A 20,176-nucleotide genomic window follows, 5' to 3' on the forward strand; every position below is an offset into this window, starting at 1 on the left:
AGGAAAATAGTCCATCCAAGGAATCCTATTTTGTGGAAATTCACTTATCGTGGTTGAGTCTGGAACCAATAAACCGCAATAAACAAGGCGTTAATGTATATAATAATGAGTTATTAATAAAATATTGACCTAAACAGGTTTTCTATGCTCTAAATAGGAAAATAGTCCATCCAAGGAATCTTATTTTGTGGAAATTAATTTATCATGGTTGAGTCTGGAACCAATTAACTGTGATGAACAAGGGGTTACTGTATTTAATAATGATATATCAGTAAAATATTTACTTCAGTCATTATTATTGTATGTTCCCCTGCCTATTTACAGTATTTAGTTTCCTGCAGTGCGGATAATAGTTTAAAAAGTACTTTGGTGTCTAACAATTTTCAGCGCTTGGCACCGGAACATACACGCCTCGCTCAAGTGTTTATCTTTTTTTTTCCCACCTGTCAACAGGAGATGGAAATGCACAGCGACCCACGTTCTTTTATTTCCGGAAAAAAAAAAAAAAAAACTTTTAAAAGACCTACATGAAATTCATTGGAGTTCCGCCATGCTATAGATGTCAGTCATCGCCCAGCACAAGCTGAGGCACGTTGACCATCACGGCCTCCTCAGGAGTAATGAACCAGGAATGCCAATTTTGGATCCCAACCAAAAAATCATTTCTCAGCTCGCCAAGAAAGGCGTTGAATGGTTCTTTGTCTCGCTGAGACGGCGGAAGGTGCAACTAAAGCCAGGAATTTGGTTTGGTTTGGTATGCGCGGTGTGCAGGTAAAAGACAGCAGATCCATAACTCCACCCGAGGGCGTCAATTGTGAGCAGATGTCCTTTCATATATTTGTTAAATGATATGTCTTCAAGGCTTACAGTCGTTTAGACGGCACTTTGAACATGCCGACGTATCACATATCCTATTGCATGATCACCCAAAGGAATCGGAGATAAAGTAGGCGGACATGCTTTCCATGGATGCATCCAGTATGTGTGATAAATGTTCGAGACCACAGGGGACAAACGACTGATTACGGTTTATTTAGTAGCGCTGTCTGCATGTGGATGCATCATGAGCTGACAATGAACAGGAACACTGGGATTATACACCAAAGTCTCCTCCGAGCCAGACTGTAAATGATACCCTTTAATCATGGAGGTCAACAGGGAAAAGATGCGGGACAGGTTGTGTCACTGTGGAGTACCTTTTGATGTTCGAGGTAATTAGTAGGCGAGATGGATGGAAAAAGTAGACGAGATGATATTCATTCATTCATTTTCTACCGCTTTTGGACCGGTGGCCAGCCAATCACTGGGCACATATAGACAAACAACCATTCACACTCACATTCATACCTATGGACAATTTGGAGTCGCTAATTAACCTAGCATGTTTTTGGAGACAAAATAAGTAGCCAAAAAGTTACCACTTCCACACAAAATAAGAGGAGAACTCATTCATTTTCTACCGCTGATCCTCACGAGGGTCACGGGGGGTGCTGGAGCCTATCCCAGCTGTCTTCTACACCCTGGACTGGTGGCCAGCCAATCACAGGGCACATATAGACAAACAACCATTCACACTCACATTCATACCTATGGACAATTTGGAGTCGCTAATTAACCTAGCATGTTTTTGGAGACAAAATAAGTAGCCAAAAAGTTACCACTTCCACACAAAATAAGAGGAGAACTCATTCATTTTCTACCGCTGATCCTCACGAGGGTCACGGGGGGTGCTGGAGCCTATCCCAGCTGTCTTCTACACCCTGGACTGGTGGCCAGCCAATCACAGGGCACATATAGACAAACAACCATTCACACTCACATTCATACCTATGGACAATTTGGAGTCGCTAATTAACCTAGCATGTTTTTGGAGACAAAATAAGTAGCCAAAAAGTTACCACTTCCACACAAAATAAGAGGAGAACTCATTCATTTTCTACCGCTGATCCTCACAAGGGTCATGGGGGGTGCTGGAGCCTATCCCAGCTGTCTTCTACACCCTGGACTGGTGGCCAGCCAATCACAGGGCACATATAGACAAACAACCATTCACACTCACATTCATACCTATGGATAATTTGGAGTCGCTAATTAACCTAGCATGTTTTTGGAATGTGGGAGGAAACCGGAGTACCCGGAAAAAACCCACGCATGCACGTGGAGAACATGCAAACTCCAAACACAGATAGCCCAGGGTGGGGAAAGACAAAATAAGTAGCCAAAAAGTTACCACTTCCACACAATATAAGAGGAGAACTCATTCATTCATTCATTTTATACCGCTTATCCTCACGAGGGTCATGGGGGGGTGCTGGAGCCTATCCCAGCTGTCTTCTACACCCTGGACTGGTGGCCAGCCAATCACAGGGCACATATAGACAAACAACCATTCACACTCACATTCATACCTATGGACAATTTGGAGTCGCTAATTAACCTAGCATGTTTTTGGAATGTGGGAGAACATACAAACTCCACACAGAAATGGGTGGAATCGAACCCTAGTCTCCTAGCTGTAAGGTCTGTGCGCTAACCACTAATCCACCGTGCAAGTATGAAACATATACAGTAGAATGAGTTGGGAGTGCCTTTCTCAAGACCTCTGTAGAAACGTAATACCCAGATGATGAGGAAGCATGGATGGACGAGAAAATGTTGGCTAATGAAGGTAGGGAGTCAGTAAAAAAAAAAAAAGATGAGATCCAAATCAGTGACACATCTGGGAGCCTCAAAGAGCGCTGTTGTCAGAGAGCCTAAACAGTACCAGCCTTCATCGCCTCTCATCACGCCACTGGAGCATTTTTGTGGCTGAGCACTGTTTTGTTTAGACTGTCTTCAAGGGCACTAAGCTACTAACATACTGGCAAGCGTCTATGCTTAATACGCCGCTATCATCAAGGTTTATGCTGCACACTCGCATAGCCAAAAGGGAACACTGAAAGGCATTTAATAACAATGATTACTGTCCGTTACTAATGTGGTTCTTTGGATAAAACAGGGGTCTCAAACTCAATTTACCTGGGGGCCACTGGAGCTAGGGTCTGGGCAAGGTTTTCCAAAAAAAAAAAAAAAAAACGCATTTATTAAAAACAGAAAAATATAAAAACTTTTTCAGTGCTTTGGTTCCGATTTTCTACAATAAAAGCTCTGATAAAGAAATTCCACAAATATCTTAATTTTTATTTTTCTGCACAAAATAAGATGAAAAATAAATAAATCAAGAATAAAAAAAATCAATCAGTAAAAAATAAATATAATAATAATAATAATAATAAAAAGGCAAATAATAAAAACTTAAGAAACCACATATAGTTGGTGTGTAGACAAATTATTTTTTTCAGATTAAAATGAACAAAACATTATTAGAGCCCTGTAGACATGACAAAACACGACTATAGTCACATTTATACTCTTTTTATTTACAACATATTGCGCAACTGCAGGGTCTTGAGACACATGCTAACTCGCAAACTAGAGAGCTAGCGACCTAAACGGTAGCCTTCAAGTTATTTCCTTTCAACTTAAATAGCCAAAAACTTACCACTTCCACACGGATAGGGAGGATAACTATTAACAGTTATTTAACCTTTAACATGAACATTAATCAAACGTAATAATTTTTTCTGGGTACATGATACCATACAGCATCCATATCAAACTTGCGCGGGCCGCACTAACATTAAACTTTCATATCAAGGCGGGGGCCTCAAAGTAGTGTCCTGCGGGCCACATTTGGCCCGCGGGCCACGTGTTTGACTGCTATAATAACAGCTCCCATGATGAGGTCGTGAATTTCTGACGCGGATGCTAATATCATATTTTTGTACATAGAATCACCGAACACAGATTGTAGGCATCATTGCAAGGTTTATAGTGTCTTTCTATGTAAAAAAAAATCTAATGTTACAGATTGAGTGGGTGGGGCTTCTATTCAGATGTGCCGGAAAGTGTCCAGAAATCGCAGTATATGTTTACATGTGACCAGGGTTCAATTCCACCCTTCACCCTCGGCCATTATCTGTGTGGAGTTTGCATGTTCTCCCCGTGCATGCGTGGGTTTTCTCCGGGTACTCCGGTTTCCTCCCACATTCCAAAAACATGCTAGGTTAATTAGCGACTCCAAATTGTCCATAGGTATGAATGTGAGTGTGAATGGTTGTTTGTCTATATGTGCCCTGTGATTGGCTGGCTGGCGACCAGTCCAGGGTGTACCCCGCCTGGGATAGGCTCCAGCACCCCCCGCGACCCTCGTGAGGAAAAGCAGCAGAAAATGAATGAATGAATGTTTACATGTATAATTAATAATGTTTGAAAAGGAGTGGGAAGAAGCAGAGTTTATTTTATCTTCCTTTTTTTTCCATGTCTCGGAAATGACTGATATTTTGTTCCATATTTCCCAGCTGACTTTGGGTCACCAAACCCTTGACAATATGGAGGGTAAGAGGTGCCAATGAACCTAACATGCATGTTTTTTTTTAAACCAGGAAAACCCACACACATCTGGGAAGAACATTATCCATGACGTTTGACTTTTGAGGAAGATTTTTTTTTTCAGGAAAAGGAGACTTTCTCTGCACAATGTTTGATTTAGTAATAAGATTTGGACCAAGTCTCCATCAGAATATAAAATATGTCTGTCTTGTTTTGCAGGTGACCTTGGACCGGACTTGCTTTCATTGACGGATTCGATAAAGTTTCCAGGAACAAAATCCCCTCAATAAGACATTTAGGCTGGCAAAAGTCAAATTTAAGCACCACAACTCCGTTCCCTTATTGCCTTTTGGTATTAATCATAACTATATTTCAATAGTCAGCTGCAGCTTTTAGTAACTTTTAATAACACAGGAGCGTTTCAATGCAAAGCCGTTTTTGGAATGACCTTTGCAGAGTGAACTGTTATTCCTCACATTCACCTAACAGCAGGAAGCGGTCATATGCACAGCTCCCTTTATGTCACAGTGGAGTTACGATCTTCGAGATAAAGACCAGATCGTCGCGCTGAAAGAAAAATAATCTGTAGGCTGCAGATTTGGACGCTGCGGTGACCAAAAATAGCGAAGTAGGGAAAAGCAACGTCTGGGAAAAGAAAAAAAAGGAGTATTAGAGAGATGCAAATAGATCAGACCGGGCTGTTTCGTTGCTTCGCTGGCCAAGACGAGCTGCGAAATTGTGCAATTTTTGTGGCGGTTTTCCAGTGGAAGTCATCTGGGGAACATTGCCTGGAGGGAGGTTCAGTTAGACAGTTCGGGAATAATACTCAACGCCAGGGCAGTTACTTTTTTGGCAAATTCCAGCTGACTACATGAAAACACTTGGAAGGATGTGTGCTCAAATGGAAAAATAAACCACCATTTTTTTTTTTATTTTCTATGCACGCCAATAAGGACTAAAGCGTAAAAAGGGACTGTTTCATCCAAAGGAGGACTAAAGAAGAGTTACTTATACTCGGAGGTAACCATGGAGATGGAGAAGGAACACATGTCTCTGCGTAGAGGAGTGAGCTGGAGCTCGGGAGGACTGACGACGCCTCTCCAAACGGCACAAGACGCCACCGGGAGGGAGCGCGGCGCATCACAGGAAATGACCGGATTCAATATGGAGCAATTGAGCAGCAAAACAAGTGAGTTTTAATACCTTTTTTTTTTTTTAAATGGATCCCCAACATGTGTCTTCCATCCTCATGGAACACGTGAAGAAAAGGTCACGGTGACGACAAAATAAAAAAAAAACTGAAACTGGAGACCGCAATGCTCCATGAAACATCTGTTTCCATGCAGTCGCAATCCATGCAAGCGAGTCCGTCAGGAATGGAAATGTAATCAATAAAATATACAACCGACTGACTGGCAGCCATGACGGGATAATCCTCTTTAGCTTCCATTCAACAAACACCGTGCTGTCAAAATAATTCAAAAGGAAATTTGAATAGAATTTGAATTGAATAATTTCACTACCAGCAAAGCCGATGAATTAAATTAGTGAATTTAGTGAGAAAAATATTATTATTTATAATTATTATTCATTCATTTTCTACCGTTTTTTCCTCACGAGCGTCGTGGGGGGTGCTGGAGCCTATCCCAGCTGTCTTTGGACGAGAGTACTGGTCGCCAGCCAATCACAGGGCACATATAGACAAACAACCATTCACACTCACATTCATACCTATGGATAATTTGGAGTCGCTAATTAACCTAGCATGTTTTTGGAATGTGGGAGGAAACCGGAATACCCGGAGAAAACCCACGGGGAGAACATGCAAACTCCACACAGAGATGGCAGAGGGTGGAATTGAACCTTGGTTTCCTAGCTGTGAGGCCTACGCGCTAACCACATGACCGCTGTGCCGCCTATAATTATTATTATTAATAATATTATTATTTTCTATTTAAAACATTATTAAATATTATTTAAAATATTATGGAAAAATATTAATAATATTATAGAAATAATAATAATATGAGATGACAATTTATTAAGACTATTTAAGAAAAATTTAAATATTTAGAAAAAAATTTAAATGGGGAAAAAGAGCAAATACGGAAGTTTGTACCAATAATATGCTTTTTTACCTAGTATATCATGTACTTTTTTTCTTGATATATATATATAGTATATATATATATATATCAAGAAAAAAAAGATCATATATACATATATATATCAAGATATATATCAAGAAAAAAAAGTACATTATAAAAAAAAGTTGTATATATATATATATACAACTTCTTAGGTATCTTACAAAATATCAAAGTAGCCCTCGCATCCTTTCATCATTCCCTAAGTAGACTTCGGTGGAAAAAGTTTGGACACCCCTAATCTAAGTGTTGAGCTAATCTTAAGAAGATTAACGGTTTAGCTTGTTGCTACATGAGACCGGCAAAATATTACACACGTCTCAGTATGATGCTTACACTACACTCAACCATGTACATCGGCCATTTTCAGTGGTATCAGAGTGGTATCATTAAACTTTGGTATCAAGGTGGGGGCCTCAAAGTAGCGTCTCGCGCGCCGCATTTGGCCCGCGGGCCGCAAGTTTGAGACCACCACAGAAATGACTTAGAATTGTGACTTAGGTACTTGCAATTATATTTTTCCATACATAAAGCAATAATTCTAAATGCATATAAGTCAAAATAACATCACTGTTCCCATTTTTAAACAATAAAAATGTTTTTTTTGTTAATACTTTTGGCTTTCCGGAACAAAATACATCTGGAATTAATTAATAACGCGAACCAAAGTTCCAAAATGTTCACTCTAGATTAGTTCAAGGTGAAATATGGTTCAATGTTGTAGCTTTTTAACCTGTGCATTTTGTTCCAATTCATTGCATTTGGCCCGCGGGCCGCGAGTTTGAGACCCCTTGCTCTAAAGAGTTGGTTTCAGGCTCCGGGCTGCATGGTCTTTTATTTCCCCCCAAGGGATCCACCGGGAGTTTAGCTCACATTCAGTTGGGTAGATCCCAGGACCTTTGTTAATCCTCGTCTTTCCATTCTGCTACACACATCAGCCACCGGGGCCGTGGGGGCCGTGGGGGCCGTGGGGGCCAGTGCTTCCATCGCCACTCATCCCACCGCCAGCGCCTGATGAAAGATAACATCCGACACAGTAATCTGACCTTTGATACACAAAATGCAAGGTTGCTCCCCCACACTTTAAAACCCTCCTGCTGTGTGGGAGTTTTCCAGCCCACGGAAGGACGAGGTGGGGACGGGGGGACAGGACGCTTATAGCAGCGGGATGAGGTCGTGAAAGCCGATTGGGGCGTTAACAATATAATATGTTGCATCATGGCTTAGGGCTAAGTTTTGTCTTTGCTAGAGGACAGGAAATTCCTCTCCCTGCCCTTGCAGGTTGGAGTTTCTGCCCAGAGGGTTGAAAGAGGCCAGGCACTCAGGGAGAGTCCACAATAAACACCCACACAGACAGGCAGGGCAGCAGAGGTCAGCCACTGGAGTTTTTGCCGTCTCGGTGCACTAATCCATATGCACATAAACTAGAGGATCTCCTTTTCCGGTGACGAGAACAAGCATCAAACACTTCTTGCTATCACTGGACATTAGACGGAGATAAGGCGTTCGATACTTGACATGGATGCTGATATCAATAGTTTCTCAAGAGAAGTCACAAGACCCTTGTTTTTTTTTTAATATATATTTGAAGTCAGGGGTCTCAAACTCAATTTACTTGGGGGCCACTGGAGCTAGGGTCTGGGCAAGGCTGGGTTTCCCCCCCCCAAAAAAATGCATTTATTAAAAACAGAAAAATATAAAAAAAAAAAAATCAGTGCTTTGGTTCCGATTTTCTACAATAAAAGCTCTGATAAAAAATTCCACTGTTCTCAAATATCTTAATTTTTATTTTTCTGCACAAAATAAGATGAAAAATAAATAAATCAAGAATAAAGAAAATCAATCAATCAGTAATAAATAAATATAATAATAATAATAAAACAGCAAATAATAAAAACTTATATAGTTGGTGGGTAGACAAATTATTTTTTTCAGATTAAAATGAACAAAGCATTATTAGAGCCCTGTAGACATGACAAAACACGACTATAGTCACATTTATACTCTTTTTATTTACAACATATTGCGCAACTGCAGGGTCTTGAGACACATGCTAACTCGCAAACTAGAGAGCTAGCGACCTAAACTGTAGCCTCCAAGTTATTTCCTTTAAACTTAAATAGCCAAAAACTTACCACTTCCACACGGATAGGGAGGATAACTATTAACAGTTATTTAACCTTTAACATGAACATTAATCAAACGTAATAATTTTTTCTGGGTACATGATACCATACAGCATCCATATCAAAAACTTACCACTTCCACACGGATAGGGAGGATAACTATTAACAGTTATTTAACCTTTAACATGAACATTAATCAAACGTAATAATTTTTTCTGGGTACATGATACCATACAGCATCCATATCAATCTAACATTAAACTTTCATATCAAGGCGGGAGCCTCAAACTAGTGTCCTGCGGGCCACATTTGGCACGCGGGCTGCGTGTTTGAGACCCCTGGTATATACGATCTGCCGCTTTTGTTCTGGACGCAAATGATGCGTGCAAACCAATCTTTGCAAATCTTGAAACAGACCAATCAGAATCGTTTATTTAGACCGCGGTCCGTAGTCAAAAACTTACCACTTCCACACGGATAGGGAGGATAACTATTAACAGTTATTTAACCTTTAACATGAACATTAATCAAACGTAATAATTTTTTCTGGGTACATGATACCATACAACATCCATATCAAAAACTTACCACTTCCACACGGATAGGGAGGATAACTATTAACAGTTATTTAACCTTTAACATGAACATTAATCAAACGTAATAATTTTTTCTGGGTACATGATACCATACAGCATCCATATCAAACTTGCGCGGGCCGCACTAACATTAAACCTTCATATCAAGGCGGGGGCCTCAAAGTAGTGTCGGCCTGCATGTTTGAGACCCCTGGTATATACGATCTGCCGCTTTTGTTCTTGACACAAATGATGCGTGCAAACCAATCTTTGCAAATCTTGAAACAGACAAATCAGAATCGTTTATTTAGACCGCGGTCCGTAGTCAAAAACTTACCACTTCCACACGGATAGGGAGGATAACTATTAACAGTTATTTAACCTTTAACATGAACATTAATCAAACGTAATATTTTTTTCTGGGTACATGATACCATACAGCATCCATATCAAACTTGCGCGGGGCGCACTAACATTAAACTTTCATATCAAGGCGGGGGGCCTCAAAGTAGTGTCCCTGCGGGCCACATTTGGCCCGCGCGCCGCATGTTTGAGACCACTGTTTGAAGTCGTGCAACTGAGCTGCGGGCAGGCAGGCGGCGTGGTCTCCAGCTGCAGACACCCTCCCTCCCTCCCTCTCTCTGCGTGTTGCTGGACTCGCTAAGAAAAGGAAATTGGAGCTTGTGCCACACTCCCGAAAGGGAAAGGGGTGTGTGAGGCCAGCAGACGCAGTTCAGTTCAGTGGAAAACTCTTTGGGAAGTACAAAACCGTGGAGCTCTGAATGTGACCAGGGAGAGGTAAGCAAAGGAAAAACTTCAAGAACTTGATTATGAATTCATAATTTGATTTAATATTATTCTTGTGAGAAACATCCATGAAGTTTTATCCCTGAAAACATCTTTTAAAGTCACATATTTGATTTAAAATGTGGAAAAAATGCTCCGGCTGTCAAGGTCGGTGTGGTACATCGAATTGGACATGATTGGATTCAAATCAACAAACAAAATTTAATTGCTAGCTAGGGTGGCTAAGGTTTATTTTGGGACGTGAATATCTGCCTGGGTTTTGCACCTGCGTGTTACCTGATAACCAATCTGGTCCCCGCTAGAGGTGGATGTTTACAGTCAGGACATTTCATTTCAAGCCTCACTGCTCTGATGTATTCCAATCGGACAAATTATTCAAAGTTAATGACTAATAAAAGTCATTTTTTGTGGACCTGGCAACTCTCGGAAAGTCTCATTTAAGACCAAATAAATACATGACATATATGTGACATCATGCTAATTCAATTACAGTTGCATTCACATGCCGTCTGTTATAACAATGCATCATTATTTTGAATGACACGTAATTACTTTTAATAATGTAGCTGCCTTGATCGATGAAAGAGTGAGCTGCGGTGGCTCCGGTTGTCATAGAAACGCCTCTGGAGGGATTTGGAATTTCTTCCGCTATTCGGTATTACATGAACGAGCAGAATAATGTATCACATGTGTGACCGGCGCCGGTTATTATCCTTTTTAAATCTGCATTGTTCATCAGATTAGAACAGTTGTGAGGCGTAAACGGGATACTTTATTGGATCATATGGTTATGGACGATAATTATGCTGTAGTTTGAGGGGCAGGCGTCGCAGTCAGAAAGCAAGCATGTTGGAAGTTTAAGCAGGGGGTTTTCTCAGCAGTGGAAGAATGCTCTGGGAGGGACTTGAACAGATTGCAGGGGAAATAACTTTGCTGGCTGGAATGAGACTTTTAAGCACGGAAAACAAGGAACACTCAATAATAGAAGTGATTAGCATCAAAGTGACTTTAAAGTAGTTCTCCTTCTTATCAGAATGTTTTGGACATTCATTCATTCATTCATTCATTTTCTGGTGCTGGAGCCTATCCCAGCTGTCTGCACGGGGAGAACATGCAAACTCCACACAGAGATGGCCGAGGGTGGGGAAAGACAAAATAAGTAGCCAAAAAGTTACCACTTCCACACAAAATAAGAGAACTCATTCATTCATTCATTTTCTACCGCTTATCCTCATGAGGGTCACGGGGGGTGCTGGAGCCTATCCCAGCTCTCTTTGGGCAAGAGGCGGGGTACACCCTGGACTGGTGGCCAGCCAATCACAGGGCACATATAGACAAACAACCATTCACACTCACATTCATACCTATGGACAATTTGGAGTCGCTAATTAACCTAGCATGTTTTTGGAATGTGGGAGGAAACTGGAGTACCCGGAGAAAACCCACGCATGCACGGGGAGAACATGCAAACTCCACACAGAGATGGCCGAGGGTGGGGAAAGACAAAATAAGTAGCCAAAAAGTTACCACTTCCACACAAAATAAGAGAACTCATTCATTCATTCATTTTCTACCGCTTATCCTCATGAGGGTCACGGGGGGTGCTGGAGCCTATCCCAGCTCTCTTTGGGCGAGAGGCAGGGTATACCCTGGACTGGTGGCCAGCCAATCACAGGGCACATATAGACAAACAACCATTCACACTCACATTCATACCTAATTCATACATAATTTGGAGTCGCTAATTAGCCTAGCATGTTTTTGGAATGTGGGAGGAAACCGGAGTACCCGGAGAAAACCCACGCATGCACGGGGAGAACATGCAAACTCCACATAGAGATGGGTGGAATCGAACCCTAGTCTCCTAACTGTGAGGTCTGTGCGCTAACCACTTGACCACCGTGCAATTATGAAACATATACAGTAGAATGAGTTGGGAGTGCCTTTCTCAAGACCTCTGTAGAAATGTAATACCAGTGTTGAATTGAACTCGGGTCTTCGAGCTATGAGGTCTGCGTGCTAACCACTCGACCACTGTGCAGCCTATGTTTTGGACAATAAAGTTCTTCATTCATTTTCTACGCTTTTTTCTCACAAGGGTCGCGGGGGTGCTGGAGTCTATCCCAGTTGTCTTCTACACCCTGGACTGGTGGCCAGCCAATCACAGGGCACATATAGACAAACAACCATTCACACTCACATTCATACCTATGGATAATTTGGAGTCGCTAATTAACCTAGCATGTTTTTGGAATGTGGGAGGAAACCGGAATACCCGGAGAAAACCCACGCATGCACAGGGGAGTCAATGCAAACTCCACACAGAGATGGAATTGAACCCGGGTCTCCTAGCTGTGAGGTCTGCGTGCTAACCACTCCTATGTTTTGGACAATAAAGTTATATTTTTGCTTATGAAAGCATCTGTGATTATCTTGTTCCTACTAACCAGATTCCCGCTTCTGTCCCCTCCCAGATTTAACCAGGAGTGTCAGCTTATCCGAAAAGGAGCTAAAGGAGGCTCGCCTAAGGAGTCACATCATCGCGGCTCAGCTCACCGTCGCTTCCAACTCCAACTCCAGAGGCGTTCAGCTCTTCAACCGCCGCAAGCAGAGAGTCACCGCCTTTACACTGGAAAGCAGCGGAGAAGTATCCAAGGAGGACATCGCCAGGAATGTGAACGCCACCTCCTCTTCATGCAACAAACTGACTTGGGAAGAGAGGAGTCGTGAGGAGAAGACTAAAGACTTGAACTATCGGAATTGCGCTACCACTAAGACGCTACTAGTGCCGACTGGCGGGGTACCGGCTGCCGGTGACAACATGGAGGAACAAGGTGACCATTATGGAAGAGAAGATGACACCAAGCACAATGTTATACAAGAGAGACATTTCCTCCCTGTGAAGGAGGTGGAGGAGCAAGAAGAGGAGGAAGGAGAACACGAAGTCAAGCATGAGCTCCCCCCTGGAAGAGAAAATCCAATTGTGATGAGTCTCGTTGAGAGCGAGGCGGAGATGAATGGAGGTCATACGTCAAAGCTTCCTAATGGCACGGATGGACCTCAGAAGATCTCCTCATCTCCATCGAAGCCGAACACCATCCTCAATCGCACTGCCAGGCCGTTTTTCTCACCGCTGACGGTGCAAATCCAAGAGTCCACCAGTCCCGTCATGGAGAACCTCCACGCTTCTTCTGCGTTCACTGCTCCTCAGCCAGTGGCGCCTCCTCCTCCGGCATATCCCACATCTCCACTGCCGGCCTTCACAAACAAGCCTCCAAAAACTGAGTACTCCTCTCCACCGGTCGTATCTCCTCCTCTCGCTCCTCCATCCCAATCCCCGGTGCTGCAGTATGGACCTCCTACATCCCCGAAGCCGTCCACCTTAGTTCCCCAGTCCTTTCTGGAAAGAAGGTCTACACCGCCAATAAAAACAGGACTACTAGAAGATATTGCCGCCAGACGAGCAAATAAAAAGTCAATGTTCACGTTCAAAGAGAAACCGGTTGTAGCACCAAACCCGGAGCTTCTGTCGCTCGTGCAGGGCGTAGATGAAAGGAAGAAACGTGGACAGAGATCCATACCCGAGCCACCATCATCTGAGGAGGAGTTACTGGCTCTCGGCGCGGAGGCATCCAACTTCCTTACTAAGGTGGAAGACAAAGCCGAAGATGCCAAAGCTCCAGAGTGGACATCCTGCCTTAAGAGCGCCAGAACCTATGCAAGGGTGGAGCATAAACCAGAACAGACCCTTAACGATGCATCTGGGAAGGGTGCGGAGCTGTTTGCCAAACGGCGATCCAGAATGGAGAAGTTTGTCGTGGAGAACGAGAATCCAGGTCACCGTATGAGAGCTCCTTCTCCAACAATGTCTCTGCCGCCATCTTGGATTTATCCATCAAATATGCCGGGTAGAGTCAAAGCCATTGCTAAAAACTCAGACATATGCGCTCAACTTGCACACAACATAAAAACCCAACAAAGCACCAAACCAAAACCAAGACCACCAACAGTTCAGGTTCAAGAACCACCCCCTCTGGAGAACGGTTGCTCCAAGATCGAGATGGACTTGTCAAGACATCGACCCTATCAGCTTAACTCTTCACTCTTCATACTCAACCCAGTCAAAGACCCATTGAGTACCCTACCCAGAGGAGCTCCACAGTCCAGGAACCAGATGTCCCAATCCCAGTCTTTCTCCAGGCAGACTTCCTTACCCAGCAACCCTGTTTCGAACTTCAGCATCCAGTGTAAATCCACCTCGGTGCCCCCCAGCCACACCACAGGAGCAGAGTACCCAGCGTCAAGCCCAGCTTGTGGGCAGCCATCGGCTGCTTTTTCTGCATCTCCTCGCACGGGAGTTCAAGCACCGAGGCCCAGATTTTCTGCCAAAAAGGCAGGGATTGAACCGCAGGTGTGGAGGCCATTTCTTTTTTAAGACGTCATCTCATTTAGAATTTACAGCAGGGGTCTCAAACTCAATTTACCTGGGGGGCCACTGGAGCTAGGGTCTGGGCAAGGCTGGGCCGCATCAGGTTTTCCAAAAAAAACACATTTATTAAAAACAGAAAAATATAATAAATAAACTATAAATATAAATAAATATGAATAAATAAACAAATCAAGAATAAAAAATCAATAAATTAGTAATAAATAAATATAATAATAATAATAATAAAACAACAAATAATAAAAACTTAAGAAACCACATATAGTTGGTGGGTAGACAAATTATTTTTTTCAGATTAAAATGAACAAAGCATTATTAGAGCCCTGTAGACATGACAAAACACGACTATAGTCACATTTATACTCTTTTTATTTACAACATATTGCGCAACTGCAGCGTCTTGAGACACATGCTAACTCGCAAACTAGAGATCTAGCGACCTAAACGGTAGCCTCCAAGTTATTTCCTTTAAACTTAAATAGCCAAAAACTTACCACTTCCACACGGATAGGGAGGATAACTATTAACAGTTATTTAACCTTTAACATGAACATTAATCAAACGTAATATTTTTTTTCTGGGTACATGATACCATACAGCATCCATATCAAAAACTTACCACTTCCACACGGATAGGGAGGATAACTATTAACAGTTATTTAACCTTTAACATGAACATTAATCAAACGGAATAATTTTTTTCTGGGTACATGATACCATACAGCATCCATATCAAAAACTTACCACTTCCACACGGATAGGGAGGATAACTATTAACAGTTATGTAACCTTTAACATGAACATTAATCAAACATAATATTTTTTTTCTGGGTACATGATACCATACAGCATCCATATCAAAAACTTACCACTTCCACACGGGTTAGTGAGGATAACTATTAACAGTTATTTAACCTTTAACATGAACATTAATCAAACGTAATCATTTTTGTCTGGGTACATGATACCATACAGCATCCATATCAAACGAACATTAAACTTTCATATCAAGGCGGGGGCCTCAAAGTAGTGTCCTGCGGGCCACATTTGGCCCGCGGGCCGCATGTTTGAGACCCCTGATTTACAGCATTTTCCTTATACTTGCATGTTCCTTTTGCTTCCTCACCTTCCTGTCTACTTTCTTTGAGCTCTTTAAATACAAATATTCTATCAACTTTTCCGCGTTAAGCATTTTTTTAGTTAAAATACAAAAAAAATCAGATGCTGCAAGGAGCTTAAATGCTTTCATGTTGAGTATGTAAATAAAATGAATAAGGACGCTCCCCTTTTTTTTCCACTGTGTCTTTTAGTGATTTGGACAACAGGGTGCTGCTGTTACAAAACCCTTTGACAGATGTGGCATCTGCTTTATGAGCTATGATTTGCAATTTAATGCTTCTCGCTGACACCAAAATGCAGCCAGAGAGCTCCTTTTATGTCTCTATATCTTCAGGGTGATGTGCTCTGCTCTCACCACCATTTTTTTTTTTTTGTACTCCAAATGTTGCTGCATACTTGGATTCTTTGATGTCTCCCATCTGCAGACTGCATACTAATTTGCTTCTGGGATCTCCATCGAAAATTGTTTTCATGACTTCAAGCAGCGATTCCAGAAGTGTTTGTTCACAGGAAACGATCAGTCGTTGTTGATTCAGTATCCGGGGTTTGCATGTCTGTTTCACTTCATAAACCTTCATTCACTGTCTGGTCTAATTGTGTTTTTTTGTGTGTTTTTAGCTGAATTCTTTTCTTCTCTGATTAAAACTTCATGCGCTCACTCGTCTGTGACCTTGTTCTCCTTTTTCTAATTTCATATTTTCACTCAAGCATTTATTTCACTTTTAATGCGTGTGTCACTTTCTTTGGCTTTTCTTGCTGACACCGCAGACACTTGATTACACTAATAAATAATACGGTTCTGATAATCCTTCGCATAACTGTATTCAGTTTCTGTTGCCCATCAGGGGTACAAAGTACGTATTTGACCCGAGGTCTTACGGGTCATCGTGGACTCGATTCACCTTCCAAATTTAGTCTTCATTTCTACCGCTTTTCCTCACGAGGGTCGCGGGGGTGCTGGAGCCTATCCCAGCTGTCTTCGGGTGTAAGGCGGGGTACACCCTAGACTGGTCACCAGCCAATCACAGGGCACACATAGACAAACAACCATTCACACTCACATTCATACCTATGGACAATTTGGAGTGGCCAATTAACCTAGCATGTTTTTGGAATGTGGGAGGAAACCGGAGTACCCGGAGAAAACCCACGCATGCACGGGGAGTACATGCAAACTCCACACAGAGATGCCCGAGGGTGGAATTGAACCCTGGTCTCCTAGCTGTGAGGTCTGTGCGCTAACCCCTAGACCACCGTGCCGCCCCCAAATTTAGTCTTACAAGCTTTAATTGGATAGTTTCAGCTGTCTTCTTGAAGATTAATTGTTGTGTTTATCGGGAGCTTCGGGAACGTAACCTCGTGTTCCCGCAAAGGTCATCGGTTTTTACATAACTGTAACCCGAGTGGCAAGTACAGGGTAGGTCGACACAGGTTATTGCAAAAACACATGTAGTAATACTAGGCTTCTAATAAATAACAAATATTACATATGTACAGTAAATTAATACATTTGGCCGTGTAGTACTCTCTATGTTATTAGTGTTAGGAATGGTAGTATTTGTGTACATGTGTAGTAAAAGATGTTTTTTTTGTGGTCCAACAGAAACCAAAGGAGGCCTACACGGTTGAAAACCCCGGCGTCACCAAGAAGTCCATCAGCGCAGACAGTCCAACATGGCCGCCCAACCTTCAGAACAACCGCCCCTCCTCAACCAATCCCATCCGATCAGTCACTTCCCCTGTTTGGTTTCCCGGTAGTCGATGCCAATCTCCGATGAGTAGCCAAAATATTCCGCTTTCCACCGTTTCATCAGTTTCCAAGCCGCCCCAGACGCCCACGTCTCCATGTTCCCCGCCTTGGGGTTCAAGGTGCCACTCCCCAATGGTTGGCTCAATCAATTCCTCTGTTCATGATTACAAACCCCAAAGATCAAATTCTTCCCGTTCGATTCCATGGGGTTCAAGATCCCAGTCCCCGGTAGTCAACCTGCAATCTTCAGATGCACCGCACGTTTCTTCAAAAACATCTCCAAACACCTCCGCGCTTTGTCCACCTTGGGGATCGAGATGCCATTCCCCGATGGCGAGCACGAGTACCCATTCCGCCACCCTCTCCTCACTTTCTTCTTCCAGACCTTTTCAAACATCTGCAACTTCATCTCAGCGCTCTCCTCCATGGAGTCCAAGGAGTCAGTCACCGATGGTAATACAACCTTCCATTGGGTCCTCTTCTAGATCTTCCAAACCACTCACAACCACTTCTCCGGTTTCTCCACCTTGGGGCTCACGTTCCCAGTCGCCTGCACTTTCTCACGGTAGTTTGTCCTTTCATTCCGGTCAGCGTCTATCCGTATCTTCAATATCCAAGGACAGTCGCTGTATGTCTCCAGTCAATAATAATCTAGACTCTAAAGCCAACCATCGAATGCTAGCAAAGAATATCATCAACGCAGCCAAACGTAAAAACAGCCCGTCTCCAGGTGCGCTGAGTTCTCACAGTCTACCCATCTCACCTGTGGGATTTACCCACCACGGCTACGATTGCAAAGCTCCCATCAACCCCTTTCACTCTCGGCCACTGGGGGCCCAGTCGCCGACCTTCACCAGTCCTCCACCAACACCGACGCAGGGGATTTGCTCTCCTGTGAGGCTCTACAACACACGTTCCCTCACGGATTCTGATGCCTCCATCGAGTCTGAAGACTCGGGCCTGAGGTCACCTGGCATGCATTCTTACAACACTTGCCCTCGCGGCTGGGGCGGAAGTTTAAGGGTGAAGAAAAGCACCATCTCCACCGACCTGTGAGGTCCTCACATTTGCTTCCATGAACTTCACGTTTGGACCATGAAAACGTGCTCTAACAATGACAAGAACAAGCTTTTTACATGCAGTTGTTGGAGCTTGTACGCTTCTGGTGAACCCAAAGAGCAACACTCCAAATAACCAAAGATTATCGTTTTTTATATTCACTTTAAATGTAACACTTTACAGCCTCACAACATGCATACCAAGGCTATGCTAGCTCATTAGCATTGATAGTTTTGAATGTTATTGTTATTGTTTACTGGTCTGACAAGAGTTAAAATGCAAAGACTTTTACAACAAATAGTGAATATGGAAATCAGACCATGAAACTATGCAGTACCTTGATTGAAATATTATTACAGTAAACCTCGGATATATCGGATTCAATTGTTCCCACTGGTTTTGTCCGATATAAGCGAAATCTGTTATATGCGTATACCGGAAAATGTCCGTTTTACGCATATATCGGATTTATATCCGGTATATGCGTAAATCGGATTTTATCCGTTATAAAAAGGCACTTTTGTTTCCAATGTACCTGGACGCGCAGGCAACGCTGCAAACGCTTAATTAGCGACTCCAAATTATCCATAGGTATGAATGTGAGTGTGAATGGTTGTTTGTTTATATGTGCCCTGTGATTGGCTGGCAACCAGTCCAGGGTGTACCCCGCCTCTCGCCCAAAGACAGCTGGGATAGGCTCCAGCACCCCCCGTGACCCTCATGAGGATAAGCGGTAGAAAATGAATGAATGAATGAGTTCTCCTCTTATTTTGTGTGGAAGTGGTAACTTTTTGGCTACTTATTTTGTCTTTCCCCACCCTCGGCCATCTCTGGGTGGAGGCACTTCCTTGACTATGTTTCCAATGTACCTGGACGCGCAGGCAACGCTGCAAACGCTGCAAATGACGTCGTATAGCGTCCTGTCACGATTCGGCGAATCGGAGCGCCACGATGCGGCCATCCGATATATGCGAGGGAAATTTAATGGAAATGCATTGGAACGGGACTGGAGATTTTGTCCGAAATAGGCGAAATCCGTTATAAAAAATCCGATATATGCAATGAATTTTTATTGGAAATGCATTACAGAAAAATTGGTTCTTTTTTATCTGTCCGTTGTGAGCGAATTTCCGATATATCCGAGTCCGATATATCCGAGGTTTACTGTATTTTACTGTTCATTCCATACTGGAGACTATTCATTTTCATTGTACGCCGATTGTTAATCACACTGTCAAACACGGCTGAAGAGTTAATCGCGGATCGTTATTCTAATTCATGGAAAATTGTAAGACTTGGTGCAATAATGAATTGGACATAACGTGTATGTGTTTCTTTATATAATGCCTTTGTTGAAATGAATGGAATCTTTACAGAAACACAGTACTGGGAGTTGAAACGGGATGTGATGTGTGATCGATACACCCATTTCATTAAACACTGTTCCTTTTTTTTTTGCCATAAAAATGTTTCATATAATTTCCCTGATTTTGAAATGCTTTGACTGCCCCATTTTTATGAATACATGTCTACGTAAGACGAGTATTCATAAGGAATAGGCATTTGAGTACATTCAAAATGAAGTATTGTTGAGCATATAAATTATGACATGAACTAAAATACAAATATAAGACATTCAGGAGGGCTGCACGGTGGTCGAGTGGTTAGCGCGCAGACCTCACAGCTAGGAGACCCGAGTTCAATCCCGCCCTCGG

The 20,176-nt window shown here is 42.6% G+C and overlaps 1 protein-coding gene across 6 annotated transcripts in view; it reads left to right on the forward strand.

Moving 5' to 3' along the window:
- Positions 1-20,176, forward strand: part of LOC131110189 (synaptopodin) — a 62,684-nt gene extending 42,508 nt beyond the window's left edge. For all 6 annotated transcript variants that reach the window (XM_058063016.1, XM_058063018.1, XM_058063015.1 and 3 more), the window contains 3 exons: positions 4,651-5,620; positions 12,561-14,497; positions 17,256-20,176. In XM_058063016.1, coding sequence (XP_057918999.1) covers positions 5,458-5,620; positions 12,561-14,497; positions 17,256-18,458 — 3,303 coding nt within the window. In that variant the 5' untranslated portion in view covers positions 4,651-5,457 and the 3' untranslated portion in view covers positions 18,459-20,176. The remainder of the gene's footprint in view (positions 1-4,650; positions 5,621-12,560; positions 14,498-17,255) is intronic.

This window comes from Doryrhamphus excisus, chromosome 23 (assembly GCF_030265055.1).
Source record: "Doryrhamphus excisus isolate RoL2022-K1 chromosome 23, RoL_Dexc_1.0, whole genome shotgun sequence".
NCBI lineage: Eukaryota > Metazoa > Chordata > Actinopteri > Syngnathiformes > Syngnathidae > Doryrhamphus > Doryrhamphus excisus.